This window comes from Phyllobates terribilis, unplaced genomic scaffold, assembly GCF_046119375.1.
Source record: "Phyllobates terribilis strain yellow unplaced genomic scaffold, ASM4611937v1 Scaffold_11__3_contigs__length_659146591, whole genome shotgun sequence".
Classification (NCBI taxonomy): Eukaryota; Metazoa; Chordata; class Amphibia; order Anura; family Dendrobatidae; genus Phyllobates; species Phyllobates terribilis.
The window spans coordinates 560,995,936-561,019,725 of NW_027362771.1; the positions used below are offsets into that span (position 1 = coordinate 560,995,936).

General features: G+C 46.1%; 1 protein-coding gene across 2 annotated transcripts in view; it reads left to right on the forward strand.

Moving 5' to 3' along the window:
• The window catches only part of LPAR2 (lysophosphatidic acid receptor 2), a 48,901-nt gene that overhangs the window by 3,744 nt on the left and 21,367 nt on the right, over nt 1-23,790 (forward strand). Inside the window, exons 1-2 of one of the 2 annotated variants that reach the window (XM_073654085.1) lie at nt 18,006-18,202; nt 22,562-23,314. In XM_073654085.1, coding sequence (XP_073510186.1) covers nt 18,178-18,202; nt 22,562-23,314 — 778 coding nt within the window. In that variant the 5' untranslated portion in view covers nt 18,006-18,177. Of the gene's footprint in view, nt 1-18,005; nt 18,203-22,561; nt 23,315-23,790 lie in introns of those variants that run through there. The other variant, XM_073654086.1, reaches the window with a different exon arrangement.

A 23,790-nucleotide genomic window follows, 5' to 3' on the forward strand; every position in this document is an offset into this window, starting at 1 on the left:
AGATTTTCTCATGATTGCATACACCTGGCTATGAGGATCAAAGCTCAATGAGGTTACAAAACCAAAAAAAGTGCTTTAGTAAGTCAGTAAAAAGTAGGTAGGAGTATTTAAAACAAGAAAATGATAAGGGTGCCCATACTTATGCACCTGTCAAATTTTGTTTGAATGCAGATTGCACATTTTCTGTTAGTACAATAAACCTCATTTCAAGGCAGAAACATTACTGTGTCCAACAGTTATTACATATATCAAACTGAAGTAGCTGTTGCAAAAACACCAATTTTAAGAAAACATTAAGCTTAAGATTAATAGGGGTGCCCAAACTTTTTCATATATATATATATATATATATATATATATATATATTGTAAGGCGTGCAGTAACTGAGGCAGTGACCCAAGCAAGTTCAACATAAACAGCTTTAATTCAGCAACTCACGGGTAAACAGAAAGTCCTCCGGTTCGCAGCCGGGTTAACATGAGTCCATAAACAACGGTTGCCGGGGGCAACGGCCGCGCCAGGCCGCTCAGAGCCTGACAGGTGCAGAGGCTTTCCAGGCGTGGGTTCAGCCACCCTCAATCCTGCTGAGCTTTCCTGCTGTGCTCCTAGCAGGTTCCAACACAGAACAACACTAATCCTTAGTGCAGGGGTTTTAAAGGACCTGTGGCAAGAGCCACTGGAAAACCCGGGTTGTAGGGAGGAGGCCGCCCCACTGCCTCCTGTGACCTCCTCCAAGAAATGAAGGCCTTGCCGGGTTTTACTTAATCTGCCTTAGCCAGTTAGTCTGGCCAGGTCAATGCTCACCTTCATTCCTGCATTGCAGCCGCAGCTGTGCCTGTGACTGCAATGCACTCCAATGGTTTTAATAGGTCTCTGTACACATTCTGGGGGAGATATAACGTCCCTCGTATACGATCCCGGTCACTGCCTCACATATCCCCCCCCCTGTTCAAACTTGTGGGGTTGAACATTTGCCATCATACAGGGTGCCCGGGACAGGGCATCCGCGTTTCCCTGCAACTTCCAAGGGCGATGTCCTACAGAGAAACTGAAATTTTGCAGTGACAGGAACCACCTGGTGACTCGCGCATTCCTCTTCTTGGCATTTCTCATCCATACCAAGGGTGAGAGGTCCGTCACCAAGCGGAACTGACGCCCGAGTAAATAATAACGTAGCGATTCCAAGGCTCACTTAATAGCCAAACACTCCTTCTCTACCACGCTATAGTTTTTCTCTGCCGGGACAAGTTTTTTACTTAAGTAGGTGACCGGGTGCTCTTTACCATTCATTTTTTGTGACAATATCGCCCCTAGGCCTACCTCTGAGGCATCTGTCTGTACAATGATGGTTTCCTTAAAGTTGGGGCTGATGAGGACCGGCTGTCCACACAGGGCCAACTTCATGGACTGAAAAGCTTCTTCTGCCTGAGGCTTCCACCGAACCATTACCGATTTTTTTTCCCTTTCGAGAGATCAGTCAGGGCCGCCGTTCGCCCAGCAAAATTAGGTATAAACCGGCGGTAATACCCAAGGATGCCAAGGAACGCCCTGACCTGCTTTGTACTTGACGGTTTAGGCCAGTTTTTTATGGCTTCAACTTTATTGATTTGGGGCTTGATAGCTCCTCGGCCTATCACATACCCCAAATATCGGGCTTCCTCTAGCTCTATCGCACATTTTTTTGGATTTGCCATTAACCCCGCGGCTCTGAGAGAATCCAGCACCGCTTGTACCTGTGATAGGTGCGTATGTCAGTCGGTGCTAAAGATGATAATATCATCTAGATACGTGGACGCGTACTCCGGATGAGGCTTGAGCACTATGTCCATCAACCTCTGGAATGTAGCCGGGGCCCCATGTAGCCCAAAAGGTAAGACCACATAGTGATATAGACCCTCCGGAGTTACGAAAGCGGTCTTTTCCTTTGCTGATTTTGTGAGAGGTACCTGCCAGTAAACCTTGGTGAGATCGAGCGTGTGGCGTAGCGGTATAGCCTCCGGGTACCGGGTGGCATAGTCGACGACCACCAGTATATGTTGGTGGCCACGGGCGGATTTTACAATGGGCCCTACCAAGTCCATTGCAATCCGTTCAAAAGGTACCTCTATCACTGGCATGGGTACCAATGGGCTACGGAAACTTGCGACGGGTGTGGTCAACTGACATTCGGGGCAGGATTCGCAGTACCTTTTGACCTCCGCGTAAACCCCAGGCCAAAAGAACCGCTGCAAGATACGTTCTTGCGTTTTTTTTACCCCTAAGTGTCCACCCAGCAGGTGTGTGTGTGCCAAATCTGGAACCACCCGCCGGTACGACTGAGGTACTACCAACTGTTCAACGACCTCGTCCCTGATCTTATCTATCCTATAGAGCAACTCACCGTTGACTACCATGCGTGGAAATTCAGTATCTGCACCGGGCTGTTGGGCTACGCCATTTACCTCTAACACCCTTTCCCATGCCCGAGTCAGGGTGGGATCCTGTAGCTAGGCCGTCCCAAACGTGTCCCGGGACACTTCCAGCTCGGGGATCGATGGGGTTTCCTCGACCTCTCCTGCCAGCACCTCTAAGGGAAACCTATCGGGGTCACACTCTATCCCTAGGTTGGACACCCCTACGGCAGGTTCCCCTGACTCGGGTTCGTCGGGTACAGCGCCTGCAATACATTTTACCGGGGGAGAGTGGATTTTGTTTTTCCACAGAGTCCAGAACAGGGGCAAGTCTCTTCCCAACACAGTCCCATAGGGAAGAGTTTTTACCACCCCTACCACATGTTTTATATCTCCACATGGCGTGGACAAAACTACCTCCGCAGTTGGGTACTCTCGGAAGTCCCCATGGATACACACAACCCCGACTGGCCGCCCACTGGGGTTGTCTCCTGCCACCAGCGACCCATGTACCAAAGTCACGAGGCTCCCTGAGTCCAGGAGGGCCTCCGTGGGGTACCCATTAACCAGTACCTGGCATAGTTGGAGTTCACTGTCCCGGGGGTCGGCGCTCGCCGTGCAGACTGTCTGTGCATACATTGAGACCCGGCGGCTATATCCGCAGTCCATGGGTTCCGTAGTCAGGGGACAATTAGCAGCCACATGTCCCAGCCCCTGACACCGCCAGCACCTAAGGGTGGAGGTACTGTTAGGCCTTATGACAGTTTGTGAGGGAACTGGTCTCTTGCCACTCTCACTCCGGGGTACCCCTTCAGTACGGGCACGGTGCTGACTGTCCTCAGCAGAGGGACGCGACCCCTTTCCCGATTCCTGGGTTGGCAGGGATCGGCATGACAGCCGAGAGGGGGTGGAGTCTCGAATGAAGTCCTGAGTGGCCGAGTAGCGCTCGATAAAACTGACCACCTGGTCGAGGGTGCCGGGGTCCCCTTGCCCCACCCAACGTTGGATAGCGACCGGCAGAGTCCTAACCAGCCTGTCAACCACCACCCTCTCCACCATCTGGGCTGGAGACAAAGTCTCAGGCTGGGGCCACCTCTTTACCAGCTGCAGGAAGTCATAAGCCGGCGGGTCGGATCTCCACATAGGCCCACTAAAACACACGCTGAGCCCTCACGTATGTATTGACCCCCAGCCGGGCAAGGACCTCACCTTTGAGTCCTGTGCGTCCTCCCGACTGAGGTCGAAAGTAGGCCTTTTGGGCATCGCCGACCTGAAACGGAGCCACCACTTCTGCCCACTGGCCGGCCGGTAGGTTTTCCCGCTCCGCTGTGCGCTCATAAATGGTCAGGAAGGCTTTCACGTTGTCCTCTGGTCCCATATTCCTCAACGCTGAGCGAACCTTGTCCCGGGCCTCTCGACGTTCCAGGACTGGTGCCGTCGACATCTCCCGCAAGGCAGCAATCTGTTGCAGCAACAATTCGTTTGTTTTTTGCTGCTGCTGCTGGGTGAGTACCAGCTGCTTATACAGTTCCATTTTGTCCATGGGGTGGAACTGAAAGGTGGCAGGCCGGATTGTGGTCATGCAGCTGCCGGTGGGGGTATGCCTCAGTCACTATGCCCGCATTCTCCACCAAGCTGTAAGGCGGAGGTGTTCACACCATGCAGTAACTTAGGCAGTGACCCAAGCAAGTTCAACATAAACAGCTTTAATTCAGCAACTCACGGGTAAACAGAAAGTCCTCCGGTTCGCAGCCGGGTTAACATGAGTCCATAAACAACGGTTGCCGGGGGCAACGGCCGCGCCAGGCCGCTCAGAGCCTGACAGGTGCAGAGGCTTCCCAGGCGTGGGTTCAGCCACCCTCAGTCCTGCTGAGCTTTCCTGCTGTGCTCCTAGCAGGTTCCAACATAGAGCAACACTAATCCTTAGTGCAGGGGTTGTAAAGGACCTGTGGCAAGAGCCTCTGGAAAACCCGGGTTGTAGGGAGGAGGCCGCCCCACTGCCTCCTGTGACCTCCTCCAAGAAATGAAGGCCCTGCCGGGTTTTACTTAATCTGCCTTAGCCAGTTAGTCTGACCAGGTCAATGCTCACCTTCATTCCTGCATTGCAGCCGCAGGTGTGCCTGTGACTGCAATGCACTCCAATGGTTTTAATAGGTCTCTGTACACATTCTGGGGGAGATATAACGTCCCTCGTATACGATCCTGGTCACTGCCTCACAATATATATACAGTGCCTTGTGAAAGTATTTGGTCCCCTTTAACTTTCTACCTTTTGTCACATTTCTGGCTTCAAACATAGAGATATAAAATTCTAATTTTTGGGGGAAGAATCAACAACAAGGGGGACACAATCGTGAATTGAACAAAATTTATTGGATATTTTAAACTTTTTAAAAAAATTAAAAACTGAAAAGTGGGGCGTGCAATATTATTCGGCCCCCTTGAGTTAATACTTTGTAGAGCCACCTTTTGCTGCGATTACAGCTGCAAGTCGCTTTGGGTATGTCTCTATCAGTTTTGCACATCGAGAGGCTGAAATTCTTGCCCATTCTTCCTTGCAAAACAGCTCGAGCTCATTGAGGTTGGATGGAGGGCGTTTGTGAACAGCAGTTTTCAGCTCTTTCCACAGATTCTCGATTGGATTCAGGTCTGGACTTTGACTTGGCCATTCTAACACCTGGATACGTTTATTTTTGAACCATTCCATTGTAAATTTTACTTTATGTTTGGGATCATTGTCTTGTTGGAAGATAAATCTCCGTCCCAGTCTCAGGTCTTTTGCAGACTCCCAACAAGTTTTCTTCCAGAATGGTCCTGTATTTGGCTCCGTCCATCTTCCCATCAATTTTAACCATCTTCCCTGTCCCTGCTGAAGAAAAGCAGGCCCAAACCATGAAGCTGCCACCACCATGTTTGACAGTGGGGATGGTGTTTTGAGGGTGATGAGCTGTGTTGCTTTTACTTCAAACATCGTTTTGCATTGTGGCCAGAAAGTTTGATTTTGGTTTCATCTGACCAGAGCACCTTATTCCACATGTTTGGTGTGTCTCCCACGTGGCTTGTGGCAATCTTCAAATGAGACTTTTTATGGATATCTTTGAGAAATGGCTTTCTTCTTGCCACTCTTCCATAAAGGCCAGATTTGTGCAGTGTACGACTGATTGTTGTCCTATGGACAGACATTTTGCAGGGCTCTAGCAGTGCTCCTCCTTGCACAAAGGCGGAGGTAGCAGTCCTGCTGCTGGGCTGTTGCCCTCCTATGGCTCCCTCCACGTCTCCTGGTGTACTGGCCTGTCTCCTAGTAGTTCCTCCAGCCTCTGGACACTACGCTGAGAGACACAGCAAACCTTCTTGCCACAGCTCGCATTGATGTGCCATCCTGGATGAGCTGCACAACCTGAACAACGTCTGTGGGTTGTAGAGTCCGTCTCATGCTACCACGAGTGTGAAAGCACAACCAACATTCAAAAGTTACCAAAACATCAGCCAGAAAGCATTGGTAGTGAGATGTGGTCTGTGGTCCCCACCTGCAGAATCACTCCTTTATTGAGGGTGTCTTGATAATTGCCAATAATTTCCATCTATTGTCTATTCCATTTGCACAACAGCATGTGAAATTGATTGTCAATCAGTGTTGCTTCCTAAGTGGACAGTTTGATTTCACAGAAGTTTGATTCACTTGGAGTTATATTCTGTTGTTTAAGTGTCCCCTTTATTTTTTGAGCAGTGTATATATATATATATATATATATATGTGTGTATATATATATATATATATATATATATATATAGTTATATTACGTAACATGATGATGGAGGGTGGGATATGATAGTTGTGTGGTCGCAGTATTTTGCTCGGCTGACATTGGTCGCTCTTTCACCTTTGGACATTTAACCCCTCCGTACCTATGTGGGGTCACGATGAGGTTGGCTGGTGACCTCTCGCTCTTCTATAGCAGGACATCACGCTCCCTGCTTCTCTCCTCGCTATCCAAGTATAACACTGTGTGTTTTCCTTCATTGGGGGGCCGTGGCGTTTCGCTAGGATTTGTGCTGCGATCTGAAATTCTTGTTTTCCTCTTGGAAGAGAACTTTGTGGTCTTTGGCCCTGGAAAATTTTCTTTTATCGGAGCCACCCACATCTAAAGAATGAGCAGATCCTTATCATCACGCAGGGGGTCAGGCCATGATGCGGGCACCTTGTGTGATGTACATGGATTCCTGAATTTAGGGGAACAAGGGTCTAGCTTAGTAGAAAGTGTCTGACATCTGCGGGCAGGGCGTGACACGCTGTCTTGGAGCCCATGGTCTCAGAAGGCGCCTGATATTCTCGCTTCCTGAACTTAATAATGTTCCATCCACACACTCTCAATACTGATGGTTTGGTAATGTGGTGGATTGTGAAGCATTCTGACTCAGAATCACATCGTTTTCAATACCTCTGCTTGCTGTCAGTGACTTAAAACATTCATTATTCTCGTCTAGAGGTTGACATGGAAGTATGTGTCAGTTTATCTTTGTATCTTTGTTACATGTATGTACGTGTGTATTGTACATGTATTCAGTGGTGATTATATATACTGTATGTGTTCAGGGTTGTATGTATATATGTATGTGTTCTATCTGTGTATCTATCTACAGTTGCAATCAAAATTAGTCACCCTTTCATGACAAGCGTCATTAATACTTAGTAGATCCCCCCTGGCTGTTATGAGTTCCTGCAAATGTGAAATTGTAACCAGGCATCAGCTTCTGGCAGTGTTCCTGAGGAATATTAGCCCAATCCTCATGGGCAAAGACTTTCAGATCAATAATAATCTTGAGTTATCGTGCTGCTCCCTCTTTCTTCACATCCCACCAAAGATTTTTTATGGGGTTCAAGTCAGGTGACTGTGACGACCACTCCAGAATCTTCCAGGACTTCTCAAACCAAGCCTTGGTGGACTTTCAAGTATGTATGAGATCATTGTCCTGTTGGAAAGTTCAATGACGCCCTAGCTTCAGCTTCCTCACAGAAGACATGACTTTTTTGTCCTAGGATTTCCTGATACTTGATTGACTTCGTCTTGTCCTCCACACGCTGTAGGTTTCCAGTGCGAGAGGGAGCAAAGTCTCCACAATGCTTCACCGAGCCACCGCTATGCTTCACTGCAACCATCACTGAGCTACTGCCATGCTTTACTGTAACCATCACTAAACCACCGCCATGCTTCACTGCAACCATGACTGAGCTACTGCCATGCTTTACTGTAACCATCACTGAACCACCGCCATGCTTCACTGCAACTATCATTGAGCTACTGCCTTGCTTTACTGTAACCATCACTGAACCACCGCCATGCTTCACTGCAACTTTCACTGAACCACTTTCACGCTTCACTGCAACCATCCACTGAACCAGCGCCATGCTTCATTGCAACCATCACTAGCCCACAGCCATGTTTCATTGCAACCATCACGAGCCACCACCATGCTTCACTGCAACCATCACTCAACCACCGCCATGCTTCACTGCAACCATCTCTGAACCACCGCCATGCTTCACTGAACCACCACCATGCTTCACTGCAACCATCTCTGAACCACCGCCATGCTTCACTGAACCACCACCATGCTTCACTGAACCACCACCATGCTTCACTGCAACCATCACTGAACCACCGCCATGCTTCACTGCAACCATCACTCAACCACTGCCATGCTTCACTGCAACCATCGCCGAGCCACCACCATGCAAGCCACATTTTCCCTACTCCGGACATACCACTGATTCATAAGTCCCAGTGTTGTTTCATCGCTCCACAAAGCAGAATCCCCAATTTCTGTGGCTTATTTATATGGTTTTGACAATATTGGAGCCAATTTTTCTAGTGAATTTAGGTCGGTAGAGGTGAACGACTTGCAGTTCGGGCCTCGAGACCTTCAGTGTTTAGTATGTGCCTCATTCAAACGTCCCTGAATGATGTATGTAATTTTTCACGGACCGTATGTCCTCAAAAACATCAGAGACGTGTCATTTATTGATTGGAGTCACGGATCAAAATTCCCCGTACAAGCCTATGTGTCTGTGAAAATCACATCAGTATTTTGTCCGTGTGCTGTCTGTGATTAACATTTAATGGATAGAAGAAGATTCTTAATTTATTTATTTTTTCCTACATGAAAATCACTGATGGTAAAAAACGACTGCCACCACATCACTCTGCAGGTCTTCTGCAGTCACTCGAGGGTGTTTGACCACCTGCCTCCTCAGTAACCTGATGGCAGCCGGTGACAGCTCCCTCCTTCTGCCACATCCAGGTAGTATAGTCAGCGCTCCCATAACTGCGCTTGTGACCTCTGTTTCTAGCTGTATGTCTAGGAACATTTAGTGCCTTTGTATCTTTTTGTGTCCTTTTCCTTTTTTTTGTGCAAGACAATGATCTTAACTTTTTGGACCGCTCTCTTGACTATTGATAGATTTCACGTGTCCACTGTGACTGTTAAATGAACACCGATCGGTTACATGCAATCTAATCAGCGGTTATTTAATGACCTGTTTAGACCGGTCAACCACACTTAATATGCCCACAGAACAATCGCCAATATGATCGTTCTATGCGCATAGAGTATCATTGTTCTCGACAGCGCATGGCCTGTTTACACAAAATGATGTGCCGCCTAGAAAACCAGAGAAAATCATCACAAAATTCTTATTTATAGGGTGATTGCCGGCCTGTATAGCCCGTCTAATAGTCAGGAATGAGCATTCATAGGAACGCTCATACCATAAGTATCGGCCCACCTAAAAGCAGCAATAGTAGAGTTGATGTGAATCGATGAACAAGACCCAGTCCAGCTTCTGGTCCGGTGAACTCTGGCTGCACAGAACTGCCTGCTATCTCCCGACATTTGCTGCTGTTCTTTTGATTTTGAAGTCCTGGCGCAACGTCGCATCACAGCGATAAGGTGGTAATCAAAAGAAGACCCTCCGTTTCCGGGATGTGGAAGGCTGCCCCACCTGGCAGCTGGACTGGGTCCTGCAAATAGATTTGCATCAACTCTAAGCATTAGTCATATTTCTAACTTACAATCAGACGTCACAGTCTACAAACCCCCTAGCCAGTCCAGGTATTTGATGTGGTTTATCTCAAGCCCACCTGATGCAAGTCATGAAGCCCTTGATGCTTGAGAAATCCCCCCACTTGCAGATGTTCGCTCTCCTGTGGGCTTCTATTCAGGGGTTGAATCATTTTCAGATTGCAGTCGTCAGTAAAAGGGGCATTTTATGCTGAATCTAAAGAAATCTCTTATCATATTAGTTGTGTTCAGATATTTATATTGTGCATGTTTGATTTTTTTTTATTGCAAAGAGCAGAACGTTTGAACATTTTGATAATAAACCAAATTTGTAATGGGGGTTGAATCATTTAGATTTCTGTTTGTTCGCCTGTATCTTGTGCACAGTACATACATGTTCATAGGCTTGGAAATCCCCGCACCCTGGGTATACACTAATTACCACTGTGAGTCACACATTTAGGAGATGCGGTCTGCCCATCGTTGTTTGGATGGGGGTCCGTTATGTGATGGTTTGTGGATGTGTCTTGTGTTAGTATAATAACGCTGGATCTTGGCTGTAGATTTCATGACATTGCTCAATAACCAGAGAACACGCTGTATTTCTGCTCACTCACAATGCCCCGACCAAAACCCAGTGACATCAGCGGGGGAGCAGCCAAGAACATTTTCTGTCGCCACAACCCCAGAATGCTGACGGGTGGTGGGGGGCTCATGATATCACCTCACAGTGCTGATAAGCTGCTCACATTCCTTCATCACATCCTTAATAAACTCCAAGAGAACGCCTGAGTATACAGTCATGTCCTCAGTGAGAGGGGGTGATGATTGCCGAGACCTCAACCCATCCTTATGCTCCCTGTGTATTACAATGGAGAGATGTCTGATACACATAAGCAGCCAAAGCCCCCCATACACATCCGATCACTGTCGGCCAAGCTGTGGTTCGGTCGACAGCTATCGCCCCCATACATAGGAATATAACATGCAGCTTGGTAGAGCGCTCCATGTTCTCTACGAGAGTGTCGCTGCCAGACTTTTCTCATTTATCTCCCAGAGAACAAAAGGATTGGCTGTTGGAAATCCAACGTGCCGGTTCCTTCTCTCCCCGAACAGCTCGGGGAGCTCATACACATTATACTATAAGCGGATCCTGCCAATAGTTGCTGATTTGGCTGATTTTAGTTTTATGTGCTTGGCAGCGCTGTGGAGTCGGAGTCGGTGTCCATTTTGGTGGAGTCGGCATAAAAGGGTCCGACTCCTAAAATATATAATAAATTGGGTTCATTAGTACAATGCAGGATGTTCTGTAAATGTTTTTAGAAGAATTTGGGAAAGTTATGAAATGTCCTATAAATGTCTGTTCTGTTCCTGATCTAAGGATCTCAGCTTTTAGTTGGGATAAATCTGTGCTGCCCTTTATGTACACGCTCAGTAGTGAGGCAGGGCTGTGGAGTTGGAAGTCAGGGAAATCTGAGGTTTGGCTTACCGACTCCACAGCTCTGGTGCTTGGAGTTTTATTGGTGCCCAAATTGGACAATTCCTGCTATTTAAATGGGTTATCCAGGATTTTGATTTTTTTCCCCTGTAGGACTAAGTTCTTATCAGCAGGTGCCATAGTTGCTAACTACCTGCTTGTTCTGCCTTTGGCTGATCCCTTCGGCTCAGAGCTGTCACATATTGCTACCTACCAGCGATTCTTCTGCTTCTAGTGATGTCATGTTGACAGAGCAGCTCTTTCACTTCTGCTCTACTCTATCGATGGGGTGTCACTGCTGACATCATGCTGATTGACAGCCGGCTCCCCACTGCCTAACTGCAGGGAGCAGAATAGTCAATCAGCATGATGTCGGCAGTGATGCCCAGTCGACAGAGGAGAGCGGAAGTGAAAGAGCTGCTCTATTGACTTGAGGTTAAGTGAAGCCGGGGAATTGCGGCCTGAGCCGGAACACATTGTCGCAGGGCAGAACAGGCTGATAGTTAGCAACAACTGTCGGTAAGTTCATAGCTTCCAAAGTCAAAGAAGCTCTAAATCCCGGATAACCCCCTTAAGGGTTGTTTCCAACTGTGCAAGTTATCACTTATGCACAGTATAGGTGATAACTTTCTGATTGCTGGGAGTCCGACTGTGGGAAGCTCACCGAACAGAGTTCTCCCTATTTTTCTAATTACATCTCGCCGAGATCGGCAAGTTTGGCCGCTTTCGTCTACTGTGTATGGGGAGCGTTAGAATGAAACTGATTGAACATGTGCCCCAGTGTGCACCACTGCTCCAGTCATTGTCGGTGTGACTGCCGGAGATAGCTGAGTACTAACAGTGCAAATACACACACTTCTGAGCCTCAGGGCCCCTGGTGATCAGTGGATTGGTGATAACTTGCCCAGGTGGGAATTAAAGCCCCCATAACCATTAGACTTAACATTGGCCAAACCCTTGAATATCAGCGAGATCGGCCATCATTCTAATGTATATGGGGCCTCCCTCCGAAGAGAAGGATCTGGTATGTCCGATATCTCTGGGACATAACCGGCTTCCAGAGGAGTCTGCTGCGGCTCTTAACACAGGAGTGCTCAGTCAAATATTTCCAGGTGTGGGGAAGTTCGGGTGAAATAGCTGTCATTCGGGTGACCCCTACCTAATTCTTATCCAAGGCCTAACCCGGTAAGGCCCTTTTACGTAAATACACATTTAATGGGCACTCACTCCTGATCACATGCCCAGAGGTGAGCCAACAGTCAGCGAACAAATTTTTATGCTGCCTAAAAGTTATATTTGGTGAGATGTGCTGCAGAAATGGTACCAGGAGCTATGAACTATCATACATACCCCACCTCCTGATCACTGCCAGGAGAAAGTGGTCCCAATGAGCTCCAATTACGGCTCTTTACGAGGAAAGTCTCATGACTTGAGTTGTAGTCTTACTGCTTTAGGTCGGAGTGCCATGGTTTACTGGTAACGCTCCAGTTATTAGAGACGACACCATCATGACGGCGGATGTTTTGTGTAGGTTGATCGCTACCGTTGTCTGGAAGAACATCTGCTCTGGATAAGTTTAAGAATGTAAACAGGGCTTCAATGTACAGCATCTGTGGATGTGGATATACAAAGCACACACATTTCCATACCCACCGCAGTTCAGCGCCTGGGGTCTCCTTACCAGTTAACCACTTCCTATAGCAGATGAAAGTAAAGTACTCTACTTGTAAGACGCAGAGCAAAAAAATGGACCCAAAATCAAGAGTTCCACTTAGTAGCCATATTATAGTTTTGTTCACAAAGCCTGTGTGCTGCTATATAGGGATCTATAAGGTGTTGTATAACAGAGAGTCCAGGGCCCCTACAGTAAAGAGAATTCATATCTGGTATAGCGCTTAGTAAAATGGTCATAAAGGATGAGAAAAACATGGATGCTTTCAATCAGAAACAGCGCTGCATCTGTCCACAGGTTGGGTCTGGTGTTACAGATAGGGCTGTGAAGTCGGAGTCCGTGTCCATTTTGGTGGAGTCGATATAAAGTGGAACGACTCAATGCAGTATATGCTGTAATTTTTTTCATAAGAATTTGAGAAAGTTATGAAATGTCCTTTAAAAATGTCTGTTCTGTTCCTGATCTAAGGATCTAGACTTTTAGTTGAGATGAATCTGTGCTGCACTTTATGTACATCATCATTAGTGAGGAGTCTTGGAGTCGGAAGTCAGGGAAATTGAGGAGTTGGAGTTGGTGGTTTGGCTTACCGACTCCGCAGCCCTGGTTACAGATCAACTCCTACAATGCCACACACAACATGTGATATCCAGTGGTCCTACTTCAGATAAAGCAAAGAGGGGGGAGGCTCCTGCTGCAGCCAGTTAGGAAGGCATGTTTGAACTTCTAGGACACATAAGGTGGCCCATACACTGTTGGCAAAACCATTATTTAGCCGACAGCTATCTTTCCCACCATATACTGGATTTGGCTGAGTGTTCTGGTGTTTTGAATGGGAAGAAGGGAGAAAGCCACTACTAGACGCCTCAGGCGGCGGCTTATTGAAGAGGTTGTCTACTACTTTAACATTGATGGACTATCCTTAGGATAGGTCATCAAAGTCCGATCGGTGGTGATGCCGGGTGTCGCACCATCACCGATCTGCCATTGATGTTAAAGCAGCGGACGACCTCTTCAAGTGAAAAAACAGAACCTACTCGATCCTTCCTCTTCCGACATCTTCTGTCAGGAAGACTCGAGAAGCCCCATACACAGCAGATCGTCTGCTAGTCCTGTCGAAATCTGTTGAGTTTTGATGGATACTTATTGAAAAGGAGGAAAGGAGTGAAAAGGCGTCCATACACCTTAAATAAGTGTCTGGCACACTCTCTTTTTGACTTCCACATGTACCTGCACTCTGCTCAGCCGAGCATGCGTGTGAATTACGTAGGGAGAGTGCGGTAAGCAGCTGCCGGACACAACTTCCAGAACAAAAGAAACAAGCTTTGAAATTGAACATGTTCAATCCATCAAGAGGCCCCTATACATGTTAGATGGTTGGGTGGTCCCGCCATAGATTGGCTAGTACGTTCAATATTTTTATCTGATGTGCATGGCGGCTAGTAGGGGGCGACCTTAAATTGGCTAGTTTGTGTATGGTGGATTTTTTGGCTTATTTTTTGTGAACTTACTATGTTTTTATTAGGTGTTTTCCTCCATCATGATCGTCCTTGCAATCATTGCTAATCTAAAGTAAACCTTGTAGTAAGCAATGACTTATGCTGATGATAGTTACCACAGTCCCTGACCCACATGACAGTGCCCTGTATCCACTTTATATACAAAGGATCCAGCCTGCACCCCCCAGTTATCTGCGGACTTTATCAGGGCTGTTTGGAGAATGGCTTTGTGAGTGTTAGGAGCATCAGATAAGTCTGTGACCAGAGGCCAGGCCTTTGTTATTCTGGAGATCAATGGTGGTCAGATAAGCACCACAGGATTGTCCAGATCCCTCTGGTTACAGTAACGTGATCCATGTTATTACTGGGAATTGTGCAGTCATGGATTAGACAGAGGGACTCTGGATTCAACTTCTGACAGTTAATTTCTAGGTCTTTGCTGTAAGCCCCCATACACATTCGATGGCTGAACAATTTTTTTGGCCAACAACTAACAGCTATCTCCCCAACTCCCTTATACACAGGAACGCTCGCCCGAGTGCTCTTCTGCTCTCTCTGAGAGATCCTTCTCCAGACTCCTCTGTCAGCAGCTTATCTACAGGGCGAATAAAAGGTTCGGCCATTGGAATGTCACCGTGCCCAGCATTCTCTCCCCTACAAAATCTGCGGAGGTAGTCAGGAGGCCCCCCATACACATTACACTTTTGACCAATACTGCCGGGCAGGGCTGTGGAGTCGGTAAGCCAAACTTCCGACTCCATGCCACCGACACCACGACTCTGACTCCCTCATACATGGCTCATGTTTAAGTGATAAATTTACTGTAGCACAGATTCATCTCAGCTAGACTCTTAGATCAGGAATATGACAGACATTTATAGGACATTTTATGACTTTCCCTAATTCTTATGAAAAAATATTCCCCACAAACTGCATTGAACTACTGTACCCAATTTATTATATATTTTAGGAGTCGGAGTCTGTCCATTTTATTCCTACTCCACCAAAATGGGCTCCGATTCCACGACTCCGACTCCCGACTCCACAGCCCTGCTGCCAGGTTCGCCCGACTTTAGTCTAATGTATATAAGTGCTTTTTAATGTCCCCAAATAGTTGCCTAGAAACAAAGCATTGTATTTTGAGGTCTCACAAGCGGCCCCGATTGTTTTGTAAAGTGCCACACTGAAGTAAAGGGGGGTCTCCAGGCCTTTGATATCGATAGCCTTTCCTTAGAAATGGTTATCCATATCAGATCGGCTGGGGTTCGATACCCAGTACTACCACCATCGCCTATGAGACCGGATAACAGTTGCCAGATTCCCATCAATCTGATACTAGTCCACCTATCCTTCTTGGACAACCTGTTTGGATGGGTACTATAACCATGAATAAAAAAAAATAACAGCTTAAAAGTTTATAAAATAACTAAATCAAATCCACCTTATGGATTCCCCTCAGCTCCAGTTCTGATGCTTCTTTCTGGACATCCTCCTGGACAATGACTTCACGACACAGATGTGTGACGACTGCAGCCAATCACTGGATGTAGTGAATCATGGCTGTGGGCAGTGATCGGGAGCTATGTGGACTTTTTTTGTACCTCCAGATATATCTGATTTCAGATGGAGGCCAACAGAAAATAAAGTTGTTGCATGCCACCTCATTTGTGATACGTACAGATGGGTTTGCAATGTATAAGAGACTTAACTGGGTTGTACAGCATAACAATTGGCCACTTACCAAAACAGAGGTACATCTTCCCACAGTTTCAACTCAACTCCATCAAGCAGTGGGGTTCACAACAGTCAACCCTCATCTGACATTCGCCCTCAAAGGGTTAACATTGTCTTAACACAGGAAACCTTTGTGACTATGATTTTCTGTGCCACCTTCAGAGGGAATTACCGGCCCAATGTGTCGTGCCCATGCTTCGTGGTGAGACTGTGTCATTGTGTGCAATCACAGGGGAAGTAGCAGAAATGACTTTGCAGCCACATTACTGAGCACGTGAATCACAACGAGAGACCGAGAACATGACGAATGCTTAGTCCCTGCACTTCTGTGGGGCAAGAACAAAGGCCCCATACGCATTAAACAAAGATGGACTGGCGAACCAGCATTCGTTGGCCGTAAAAAAAAAAAGCATCTCAGTCTCCATCGGCCTATAATACAACCAGTGCTTATGATCGGCCGAAAAACTACATCATTCCTAATCAAGCTCTTGAACAATAGCATACGTTAGTCGGTCAACGATTCTTCATTTCGGTGAGGCAGCCGACAATTGTTCAATATGGTTGGAACTTTCTGTTTTAGCCAACTTTCAGCTGAAGGGTATAGGAGCCTTCCACTAAACGATTGCCGTTACCACCGACTGCCGATCGATGGCATGCAACCTGATCGGTGATTAATTAGTAGCCTGAGCTCACATCCATGTCCCATATCATTTTTCTCGGTAGCACTTTACACAGGGCGATGTCAGTGTGCTGCCGAATGAGCCTGAGCATTTTGTTCATTCGTCTGGTAAACAGCTGCCTGTTTGCACAGTTATGAGGGATTCTTAGGTACTCTCGTTCCCAATAATCTTACAGTGTACCCCGTCAGATAGACGTCCATTTTTTTTCCCGGATGTGATAAAAAAAATAACCATTTTTATCAGTGCGCTGGATCAGATTTTCATAAGTGTTTAATTGGTGTGTACATTTTTACCACTAAAAGGGTTATCCACTACTCGGACAACCCCTTCTCAATCTGAGTGTTTGCCCCCGTTAAAATAAAAACATCTATACTTACCCCCCGTGCCGGCGCTATCCAAGCAGTGTCGAAGTGGAAACCTCAGCACCACAAAAGAAATTGAGACTGTAGGTTTTACTGCAGTGTTATTTATCTGATCTGCCAAGGAGTCAAAACAGATATGGTCTAACGTTTTGACCGAGAGCGGTCTTTGTCAATGACATCTGTGTGTAGCAAGGAGCCAGGAAATGTGGCAGGGTGCAAGCCGCAGTGTCAGCACTGGCTCTCTGCTGTCTCCATGACTTTTATAGACATCGTGGTGTTTCTTGGCTTCGTGCTGTACCACATGGTGACTTTTGCCATGCAATGGGCTGCGGAGCCACATGTTCTGCCATCTCATACTACGTGGCTGATATCGCCTTACAATGGGCTGAGAAACTGTGCAGGGTGTGGTGCCATAGCCCACTTTTAAGCTTCAGGATGACTTTTTGCCATGCAGTAGGTTGGAAGACAGTGCTTAATGCAGGCTTATAGCCGACCACTACACTTGCCATGCCGTGGACTCAAGACTATGTAATTTCATGGTCCAATGTTAGGTTACATGAGGGCTTTTGACAGTCATTGAGCTGAGGGAACACACGGATGGTATAACTGTGATGTTCATGTTCTTGGACCTATAGACTTGTATTTTGATTGGTGACTCTGACCAAATTGGACTTGTTTGCTTTTTTTGCAGACACGTGACCCACTGCTATACTACTTGGTGAATTTTGCATCCATTGGACTTGGGGACCATGCGGGGTTCAGTCTTGCACCTCATTGCTATGTTACGTGGTGACTTTTGCCTTTTATCGGGTTGAGGGAACATGCATGGTGTAGTCTTGTAATCCACTGTTGTAGTACTTACTCATCCATTGGGCTGAGGAACCACGCATAGCACAGTCCTGTGCCCTACTACTATTCTACTTAGTGAATATTGCCATCCATTGGGCTGAAGGACAATTTGTGGTTCAGTCTCATAGACCATGGTGGCTTTGCCATGCAATGTGCTGAGGAACCTTATACAGTGTGGTCCCATCAGACAGATTTGCACAGGTTGTCCTGTTGTCTTCTCCAGGCACGATTGTGTTAACTGTAACCTGAGCATAGACTGAGAGGTGTGCTCTTCTGCAAAGGTGAGGTCCTCCCTCCTGTCACACCTTACTGGTAGCTGGTATTTGGAAATAGTCAGGGCTGTACCGGCAGGCAGTGGCTTGTATATCAGGAGTTATGCCTTGTACCTCACAGGGGGGAGGAGATGCTGCTTGTTGGGACCTAATGGAAGGACGGAAGAAGCCGAGGGCAACTACAGGATGACTTCTGCCGCCATGAACAGTGGTAAGAGTAGAGCTGGAGGCTCATAGAAGACCATGGTACGGATAGGGAAGGAGGACAGAGCGTAGGGGGAAGCTACACCTTGTTGTATAGGACACAGGAGTGGATTGGGAGGGGCACTGAGACCAGAGGTGAAGGAGAAACCAACTTCAAAGGGTCTGCTCTAAGGTCTTTGGGTCACCATGGTTGTTGTGAAGCAAGTGGAATATTGGGGAGGCAGTAATATATTTGATGGCAGAGGCTTCTTGTAGTAAGGGAAGGAATTCAGCAGGTAACTGAACGGAGGTCATTGTAGGTGTAATATATATATAGTTATATACCTCTCAATGTCTTTATCTGTATGTAGACTAGTATGAGCCTATGTGAAGAAATGTACATTGGTGTATAGGTGCGGCCGAGTCCCGCTCTTTTTGTCAGCATGATACTCTGTCAGCATGATATGTATCATATTCTGATGGTTAAGATAAGACGACTAAATAGGATTTTCTCATTAGTTTTTTAAAGGAGCAGCCCAGGCAAAACTGGTATATTTCTGGTATACTTGGTGTAGGGCCCTGAGGGGGTGTAGCATGGCACAGGGACTCTGTTATTGGTGCTCTGAGAACCATGCCCTGCCCGATCAGGTCCTGCACAACTTTATTTGGTCTGGAGGCTTCCTATAAAATGGAAGTAAACCATTAAATATTTTTTATATGTTGCTGTCTTTGTAAGGTGCAGCTTTACACAGTTTTGCCCGCACGGGAGGCTGAGCGCTTCTACCTCCTGGTTTGAGCAATCATTGGGGGTCCACTGTCAACTTCCAGTGAAGCAATGGGGGGTTTATGAGAAAGTGTTGTTTAGGATTTCTCTGCTAATGAGCCCCTCCTGATTCCCATTCATACACATGGTGAATGCACATTTCACCACTATTAGTTTCTGTTTGTCTTGTGGTTCATCAATACTAGTTGCTTGTATGGGACTGAAAGCAAATGTTGCCGTGAAATCTGTAGTCTGATCTTCTCTTTTTTTGTCTGTAATGCGACCTACTTTCTCTGTTAACAGTCAATCAATTCAACTGTAGTTTTCTTCTACGGATATACAGAAAGTGAAGAAAAATCCCCGATGACTACTTTATTACCAGATCTACGAATGCCAGAAATATTTACATATATATACGGGTCAGATATTTCTGTTGCAGGCATTGTATGTTAGCTTAGGTTGTGAAACTACAATTGCCAGCGTGTCGCAGTATTGGCACTGGTTGGAAACCCTTTGTGTAGACAGAAATAGTGATTACTTCATGGTCACACCTCTGCCCGGCCTCTAGGAGATAGATAGGTGTAGTATGGAGCCGGCACCTCCAATCTTATCTCTTGTGTGTGAGCTACTGTTGTGTCTAATCACTGTCTGTCCCCGTGATGTCCCACTGTTCTTGTCTGGTTAGACAAAGGCTTTTCTAGATATCGTTCATAAATAGGATCCTCGTTTCGGCAGTTTCGCTAAAAAGAGCATGGAGGACCTGCCACCTTCATGCATTACATACGTGGTCTCCAACTGGTGGTTCTCCGGTAGTTGGGAATCTACAACACCGAATTCACATATCGTGTATGGACCGTGATGTACAGACTGGCTGCGGCCTCCTGAGTTAAGTTTTGGTCAGGAGACTTGCCGCTAGTCCATGCATCATGGTCCATTCACGGATATCTGAAGTTAGCCTAATGGGGTGTAGGATAATGGCTTTTTATAAACTGGACATCCCCTTTAATATAGTGCATGACATGGTTTAGTGCTCGGTTTATGACTGTCTATCGTCCAGTCTACACAACTGAGATTTCTGGCCAACCTTACAGATAATGAAATTGATCTGAAGTTCTCCATCGGCACCCATAGATAAAGCCTTCCTGTGACTTGGGATGAGGTTGTCTTTCAGATATCTGTTTATATACGCTACAATCATTGTGTTCGGCAGACAGAATTTTAAGCAAGTCAGACCAATTTTCTGGCCAATGAGATCAGATTAAAGGGAACCTGTCATGTCCCAAAATGCTATTTACCTACAGATATAGCATTAATCTGTAGGTTAGTAGTGTTACAATGCTGCCCGACCACCTTACTGAAAGTGCGGCTACTGGAAAATGAACTTATTTCTACCCGGGAGCTGCTGACTTTCAGTCATAGGGGTGAGCACGGAGAGGACACATTATACTGTGAACCACGTCTGTAAGCACTCCATACCATTTTGATTAACAGCTTGTTCTGCAAGGATGCGCTGCAGAGGAGCTGTCAATCAAAGTACCAGGGCGGTGATTACAGCTGACTGTAGCCACGCCTGCACTCTTCAGTGACTGAAAGCCGGTTCATTTTCTCCCGGTAGGCAAGCTTTCAGTAAGGCGACCGGACAGCTCTAGAATGATATCTGCAACGTTTGAGAACAGGATGGGTTCACTTCAAATGTCCATTTGCAGACACGAATTTTGGGCTGATTGGATAGGAATTGGTCAGATATCTGTATGTGTAAATTCACCATAGGATGATTTGATAAACCATCTGTCTCCTCTTCATCTTTTTTCGATCACTGAGCATTGTTCCAGTGTTTTATTTGCATGCCTGTGCCTTAATTAACTTGCAGAACTTGATTGTGGCATTGTCAGGAGTAGAGAAAGGGGCAGAGAAATGGGAGACTGAGATAAAACACTGCTCTTGTCTCTGTTTTCCATTTGCACTTGTTTAAGGACCCCCAGACACATTAGAATAAATCCGCAGACATCAGTGCGATCAGCCGACTCCCCTGTCAGATGATGTCGAGGCAGAGAAGGATTCGGTCGTTGGTATTCGGGCTGATGATCTTTTTAATCCCCTGGGAGATTAGCTACTACCTGATTATTCTGGCTACAGAGCTAGATAAAACAGGAGCGCTCAGTGGAGCCAAGAGCTTACATGTATGGGGAAGTCTAAATATGCAATTAATTTCTTCAGAGATGAAAAAGACATGAACCTAGTGCTACCAATTGGAGGAATCAGTCTTAAAAGTCATTATTGACCCTTTAACCAGATAATGACCGTGCATAGATTTACAGCGATTGGTCCTTGTCTTTGACCACATCTGCGTACCCTTCGGAGAATATAGAAGTGATTTATTGGCGCTTGTGTCTTCCCTTTTGCCGACATCCTAGTGCTCATTGAGCGCTATGCAACAAAGAGAGGCATCGGCTTTGCCTATGTTTCTGTAAGACCCAGCGATCATATGATTGCTGGGTCTCTGCCCAGCATAGTAGAGTTACTGGATCCTAGCAGACCTAGATCAACTCTCCTAGTGGCATGTGGCAAAGCAATGAACAATTTACCCCTGTAACTGGGGCTTCTATGGATGCCAAAGTTACAGTGGAGAAAAATCAACGTTAAAAGAAATAATATGTTCCCCAGAGATATTTTATGATCCCATGAAAAGTCCCCATGAATATATACAGTGCTCCTCTGGGAATGTAAATATGCAAATAATCTCAGCAGAGAGAAAGAGGTCATGAACTCCATTGCCACATAATGTAGGAAGAAATCCTATGGGGGAGTCAGAAGAGATAGCTTTAGTCCGAACACTCATTTGGCCGACAGCTATCTAACTGAATGGAGACCTTTTAATAAATTTTGGCCATTCGTTTGTCCAACAGCTTATTTCTCCTGACTACCCCATACTTTGGCCTCCATGGTGAGAGCGAAGAAAGCTTCTCTGTAGAACAGAAGGATTAAGTTGAAACTGTCTGATTCTTATCTCCACAAATATTATTTTTCGGGGTCCCCCATACAAATTAGATGATTGTCTAATCCTTCTAAAATTGTCAGATTTCAATGACTGTATCTATTGTGCATGGGGGCCTTTAAGGTAAAGAATTAATTTTTGGGTCATTCATTCTCTCGATGTGTCCCATACGCTTTAGATCACTGTTTGGTTGACAGCTGTCTCTCCCGACCCTCTTATACACATGTAAGCTCAGTTATGGCCGAGCATGAAAGTATTCTGAATATGGAGAAAAGAAGGATTGGGTGATGAAACTCAACATGATTGATCCGTCTCTACCCTGACGTCATCCGTCGGTGGAGAGACAAGAGGACCCCATACATTTTAAATAGCCATTGATTCCTGTCAAAAATCTGAGGGCTTGGACATTTTTTTCTCTAATGTGTACAGGGGCTTTTAGATTATCATTGGTTCTATATGATGGACCTCAGGTACCCTTTTCTTAGAGATGAACAGAGAAGAACCAAAAAAGTTGGCTAATGATAACAATGTGGAAACTATGGGGGTTTTCTCCTAAGAAGTCTCTTTATTTATTTTTGCTATTTTTTGGGCATTTTTAATTGACTTGTTTTTCTTCTTTATCTTTTCAGGATTTACTGACCCCGTTAAAATGAACCAGTGTTACTATAACGAAAGTATCAGCTTCTTCTACAACAAGAGCGGGAAAGACTTAACAAAAGTATGGAGACCAAAGGACAGTCTGGTGGTCGGCCTAGGCCTTACGGTGTGTGTCTTTGTCCTCCTGACTAACATACTGGTCATTACCGCCATTATAATAAACAAGCGGTTCCACTATCCCATCTACTATCTCCTGGGAAACCTGGCGGCGGCGGATCTATTTGCTGGAGTAGCTTACACATATCTCATGTTCCACACTGGTCCCCTGACATCTACCCTAACTTTGAAAACCTGGCTCCTCCGACAGAGTTTACTAGATACCAGCCTTACAGCCTCCGTGGCCAATCTGCTGGCCATAGCCGTAGAGCGGCACCAGACTGTATTCACCATGCAGCTCCATAGCAAGATGTCCAACCAACGCGTCTGCATCCTCATTGCCTGCATCTGGCTCACGGCATTGCTGCTGGGTCTCATCCCGTCTTTTGGGTGGCATTGTATTTGTAACATCGACTCATGTTCGCGAATGGCCCCGCTGTACAGTCGGAGTTATCTAATCTTCTGGGCGGTATCCAACTTGGTGGCATTCCTGATTATGATGGTGGTGTACCTACATATCTTTGTATATGTCAAGAGGAAGATGGCCAGGATGTCCAGACACACGTCTTTCCATCCTAAGTACCGGGAGACCATGATCAACTTGATGAAGACAGTGTTTATCATATTGAGTAAGTAATATGTTAACGTTGACCTAAGGAGTGTTTTGTGCAATATCTACAAATTATTGTAAAAAAAAAATCCTTTAAAGGGGTTGTACAGGGTAGAAAACACATTTTTATTCACCGAAGTAAAGATTTAATAGGAGGCTCTATGTTTAGGATCTTCATCTCTTGGCCAGAGCGTTTGTTCTGGAGGACCTGTCCTTTGCTGCATTAGGCAGACATCCTATAGACATAAGTGGGCATTGTGTAATTCCTAATTCCACCTGTAGTGGCGCTGCTGGGAAATTGAACACTTACTGATGGGTTTTCCAACAGATCACAGCTGATCACTGGGATTCCCAGCAGAAGGACATGTTCTTGTGAAGGCATCCTTCTAATAAGTGGTGATTGTCCAATTGTCCAAAGAGAAAAATTCCTTTTAAGTGACTGATCTTTCAAAAATGAGAAGGATCTGTGCTGAATTATTGCAGCGGCTTATTTTT